This window comes from Ranitomeya imitator, chromosome 1, assembly GCF_032444005.1.
Source record: "Ranitomeya imitator isolate aRanImi1 chromosome 1, aRanImi1.pri, whole genome shotgun sequence".
NCBI lineage: Eukaryota > Metazoa > Chordata > Amphibia > Anura > Dendrobatidae > Ranitomeya > Ranitomeya imitator.
This window is the reverse complement of record NC_091282.1, coordinates 785,461,625-785,467,033: the sequence shown is the minus strand read 5'-3', so window position 1 is coordinate 785,467,033 and position 5,409 is coordinate 785,461,625. Positions and strand designations below refer to the sequence as shown.

General features: G+C 39.6%; 1 protein-coding gene across 1 annotated transcript; it reads left to right on the top strand.

Moving 5' to 3' along the window:
• The first annotated feature begins 220 nt into the window (after positions 1-220).
• On the top strand, positions 221-4,861 carry LOC138658125 (alpha-1-antitrypsin-like). The gene is made up of 5 exons (XM_069745667.1): positions 221-634; positions 1,881-2,602; positions 2,885-3,149; positions 3,520-3,667; positions 4,636-4,861. The coding sequence occupies exons 2-5, from the start codon at positions 1,885-1,887 to the stop codon at positions 4,822-4,824; spliced, it is 1,320 nt and encodes a 439-aa protein (XP_069601768.1). The 5' UTR covers positions 221-634; positions 1,881-1,884; the 3' UTR covers positions 4,825-4,861.
• The last annotated feature ends 548 nt before the right edge of the window (positions 4,862-5,409 follow it).

The window sequence follows — 5,409 nt, the reverse complement described above, 5'->3', positions numbered from 1 at the left end:
AGTCCTCGGCATAACCAGTAAAATTGCTTATTGTCTAAGAACTCTTCTACAATTAGTGATTATCCACAGAAAAGAACCCTTTTAATTAATAATTTAAAGTATTTATGTGAGCTCCTAAAATATTTGTGGTGACAATGTGCTTCTTCCCCAACCAAAGGCATTGCAGTATTCTGTACAAATCTCAAACAGTCTTGGTCCTTTTCAAAGTCGTCAGTGGAACAATATCAAACACTGAGCAACAAGGGGGCACATACCCATGAACTAACTCATACATCTGCACCCTTCATGTGACCAAAGATCACCTCATAGACTAGAAAGCCAGTGGATATGTAATGAAGATGCTGGACTCATCCACTGGCTTAATTTAGAGCATTGTGTTGCTCATTTTAACCATATATCACTGAATCTCATGTCCACTTTGAGCAAGAGAAGATCCGGATATTGAGAGGAAGCACATATTTAGCTTTATATTGACTAATATTGACTTTCTGACAAATGTGAACCAACATCCCATAGTTAATGTGGTTAATGATTACAGAAAACTGAGCTTACGCTACGGGATGCATCCAACGTCCTATATAAAGTCACCTGTGAAGCTATAGACATATGCAAAGTCTGGAGGATCCCAAAAATTGTGAGTATGCGTCTTATATTTGGATGACTGTTTTTTTTTCGTGTTCTCTTTCCTTCTCATCCAATATGAAATGATTTGATATTATGCAATGACACAATTAAGTTTCCATTTATTCTGAATTGTAAAATGTATCAAAAACATTTGCCAAACTGGATAGATTTTGTCATAGTTTTGCGATTTCTACTTTCTTTACTTTTCGAGGTGTAGGTCATTTATGTTAGACAGGTTCCTTCAATAATGAGCTAAGGGTGCCCGAAGCAATCATTCTTCATCTGTCAGGAAACTTTGCAGAAAATGTTCAGTTATTTTCCAGTGCCACCAATAGCCATCTGTGGAATGCATGGAAATGTCTTGTCCTCCAAAAGTAGAAATGGCACCCAACACCATATATCCTATCCAGCTACTTTCATTTGAAGAATGGTTAAAGGGGTTGTCTTAAAAAAACAAATTATCACCTATCCTTTAGATAACTAAAGGGAAAGCAACAGAACTGGATATTTGAAAATGGAGGTACACGCCTCTTTGACTTGATCCAAATGTCATCACCATTAAACAAATATGGAGAGTGTGGTAGTATATCCAGTGCAAAGAACCTTTTGTTAGCATTAGCATGGGATAATAAAAAGTTAATTTCACTGAATGGGCCACCACACTCTCCATATCTATGCTTAGGATTGGTGATAAAACTTATTGGTTGGAACCAGCACCGATCAGAATGGAGAAGTCGCATTCCTGCAGGAACGGAGCGGTATTGTACATTCTCAGCGCCATTTAATCCCTTTTGGACTATTGAGCACCACTCTTGTCATTTTCCGGCAACCCAATGGAAAGTGAATGGAAAGGTGGTTGGGAAAGTGCAAGGCATCGTCATTCAAATGTGAGTAAAAGTGCCCAGTCAGGGAAATAAATCCACCATACTGCAATCAGTGTGAGTCCCCACCAATCAATATTTATAGGTGGTAAGGTAACATGTTTTTTTTTACCATGTATTCTCTTTAAGAGCATTGACAAGGAGATCAATAGTATAGAAATAGTGCAACTTAATTTCAAAATCCGCACCAAACCTGTCTAGTTTGTCTGGATATTCAGTCTCATTTGTTATAGGTGTTATTACAATCCAAAACCAAGAAAGCTGAATATACTGATATATAAATTTGTGCTCAATATGAGGTCCTACTTTAAGACATAAAGTCAATGTCATTATTAGATTTTTACATCGAAAAAATGTTTTTTCTTTTTCTTTCAGAGACATGAGGGCCCTTTTGCTTTTGGGAGTAGCTCTACTTTGCACATTGGCCTTTGCTGATCATCATAAAGGAAAACATAAACATGACAAGGATGACCATTATGACAAAGATGACCATGACAACAAAGATGACCATGATCACAAAGATGACCATCACAAGAAAGGGAGGCACCATGGCAAGAAGCACCACCATCACCATAACGAGTCCATGCCTTGCCACAAAATAGCTCAATACAATTCCAAATTCTCCTTTGACCTGTATCGGCAGGTGGCCCTGGATCATCCTTCTGAGAACATTGTCTTCTCCCCGGTCAGTATTTCTACTGCTTTTGCTTTCCTGTCGCTTGGTGCAAAGGCTCAGACCCACTCACAGATCATTGAAGGAATCGGTTTCAACACTTCTGAGATCTCAGAACAAGAAATCCATGAAGGTTTCCACCATCTTCTGCATCTTCTGAATGACGTGGACAGGGAGCTGCAGCTCAGCGGTGGAAATGCGCTCTTTATCTCCCAGGAACACAAGATTCTTCAGACGTTCTTAGATCAGGCCAAGAAGCTCTACCACTCTGAGGCATTCTCCACTGATTTCAAGAACACTGAAGAAGCAAAAAATAAGATCAACAGCTACGTGGAGAAGAACACCCATGGCAAGATAGCCGACCTGCTGGACAGTGTAGATAAGGATGCCATTTTTGTCCTCATCAACTTCATTTATTTCAGAGGTAATCACTTAAAACATATAGCTCACCAGACCTGGTAAAATTTGCCTCCTTTTCCTGTAGTAGTGTTCGGAGGGTTAAATTGTTGGAGATGTTTCTAAAACATCTAAAATGAGAGAGATGATGTGACCTGGCCTGGAGGTATCACTTGGATGTTGGGCTTGGCTTTCAGTCAAGTTCCATATTGGGAATAGTTTCTGCCATCCAATATCATCACTCAGCTACTGATATTTCACACATTTCTGTGATATAATATTATGTTACTTTTTCTACGTTTCTTTCTAGGAAAATGGGAAAAACCATTTGCAGAAGAATCGACCAAAGAGGGAGATTTTCACGTCAACAAGAACACAACTGTGAAGGTGCCGTTCATGAGCAGAACAGGGATGTACAAAGTGGCCTTCACCGATGAGGCCATCGTGGTCTCCATACCTTATAAAGGAGATGCCAATGCCTTATTCATTCTGCCAAATGAGGGGAAGTTGTCCGAAATAGAACAGAATTTTGATAAAGAAATAATTATCAAGTGGAAGAATTCAATGCAGAGGCGGTAAGGAGATATCTGTCCCTTTTCCTTTTTCATCATAGAGGCTACATTAGGTCTTACTCCAAAGCTGATGAAGAAGTTGTTGCCATAGTTAGTCATTATAGGGGTTATGGAGGACAGTCTTCAGTCACCTGGTCATTCAATTTGTGCACAGCCTCTTCCTTACTTTCTCCTTCCTCTCATAATCACATCACGACTATAAGTATTTTTCTGGAGGATATATTGTACTTTATTATAGTCATGTAGGTGTGTCCCCCTATGACTTATAGATACATCTATGCCTAGCAAAATATGTATCTCTACTCCTGGGAAACTGATCTCATCAGTGAGGGGCGGCTGTGTATATAAGTTTGGTTATTTTCACTTTATACAGAGTGGTGGACTTATTCCTACCCAAATTCTCCATCACCGGAAATCTCAACCTTAAAGAAACGTTAAACAAGCTGGGAGTAGTAGACGTCTTCTCAGACATCGCTGATCTATCAGGTATCACCGGAGATGCCAACGTAAAGATTTCTAAGGTAAGTTTTATCTATTTATCTATTAACGATGAGCAAATCAAATCAAAGTTGCTTTTAATTTTTCAAAATTTATAGATTCAAGCGATTATGAATTTTTGGGAATTGGATTTGCATAAGTTATGCCATAGAGCTGCCACCAAGCTACCATTTTACTGGATTCAAAGGGATAAAAATCAATAAAATATCAAACTCGCCTCGACCTGCGCCTATCCCTGCCACTGCCGTTCCTCAGCTGGCTTCTTAAGGCGCCTATTCTTCCTCTGGTTTCCTCTACTTTGTTAGCGACTCCAGTTAGACTTTGATGCGTATTCTGACGTCAAGATTTTTTCATATTTGGAGTGCTGCCTTTTTTGTCTTCTTGATCTATCTCATATCTATTAGAGATGAGCAAATTGATTGGATGCAAAGGAAATTTCTATAGAATTTTTGGTAATTCCCTGAACCTGGAAAATTCCAATAATATTTGATTTGCTTTGCGCAAATTACCTAAAAAGGTAAACGCTATTTTATCACCATCCAGACAGCAGCCGTGTGGACTTTCCCATCATGCCTTGTAGCTTTCACATCACATAGTATAACAACCATTCATGAAAGACTGTCATAACCTATATAAAAGCTGAGGCAGGGAATTCAGCAGCTGTATTATAGGGAATCTGAATAGTGAGAGTCATAAAACACTGAAAAAATTGTACAAATGGTGTGTGATAGCTTGTACAATATAGCAGTGAAGAACATTAGATATAACTGATAGGGAGACAGATACGGGAGGCAGAGTGTCATACACGTCTTATGAGGGCAATAGGAGGCTGTGGAGTACTTCTGATTTTTTTCCCCATGAATCAAAATTCCTGTGAAAATTCTAATTTCAAAACATTTGTTAAAGTCTAATATCTATCTGTGGATTCAACTATACTTTAAGGTCTCGATACCAAAAATATTAATACTCTTGTTTTTCTCCACCTCCGCAGGCTGTCCATAAAGCCGTGCTCAGTGTGGATGAGAGGGGAACAGAGGCGGCCGGCACTACAGCACTTGAAGCGATCCCCATGATGCTTCCTCCTCGTGTTCATTTTAACCATCCCTTTATTTTCACATTATATGACTATAAAACCAAAAGTATTCTCTTTGCCGGAAGAGTCTTCAACCCCCAGAAATGATTCTCTGCAAAACTTTTCAATAAAATGTTACATTTTATCAGGGTATTCATTTGTTTTATGTTAAAGTAATATGTATCCAATCATCTGATACTCGTCCGCCCGTAGAGATCACCGTATGGGCAAATGCTGCACCACCGATGACCCCAAGTGTGGGAACAGCTGTCACTTGTCACTTGCTCTATTTCCTGTCTAATAAAGACATTGGGGTAGAAAAGGGAAAGTAAAGAAGAACTGGATGCAACAGAGAAGTAAGTCTGAGGGTAAAGGACCACTGGACAGCAGAGGTCACTAAATTAATAGAAATTGGTCCTCACATCCTTATTACCCCCCTGCCCCGGTCCGTGTGATTTTCTTGTGCTCCAGCCTGGCGTGCTCCCATCTAATGAATGTCCTGGGTCTTTGCATTCCTATAAGACTTATAGTAACTCTTTTAGTTTTCTGGGCACAAGTCCAGTCCGCATTCATCAGGATGTCTCCTGCTTCCCTGTGGTTTCCAATCCCTGAGTAACCTTGCTATCTACCTGTCTGTGGTTACCAGTATCGCTACCCACTGCGGTTATAGGAAACCTTACAGTTGATGGAGGA

Bases quoted from the DNA above. Each gene is read 5' to 3' on its own strand.
- LOC138658125 (XM_069745667.1), top strand. From the start codon at position 1,885: ATGAGGGCCCTTTTGCTTTTGGGAGTAGCTCTACTTTGCACATTGGCC. The intron at 2,603-2,884 runs GTAATCACTTAA...GTTTCTTTCTAG, and splicing joins CAACTTCATTTATTTCAGAG to GAAAATGGGAAAAACCATTT. The intron at 3,668-4,635 runs GTAAGTTTTATC...CCACCTCCGCAG, and splicing joins CCAACGTAAAGATTTCTAAG to GCTGTCCATAAAGCCGTGCT.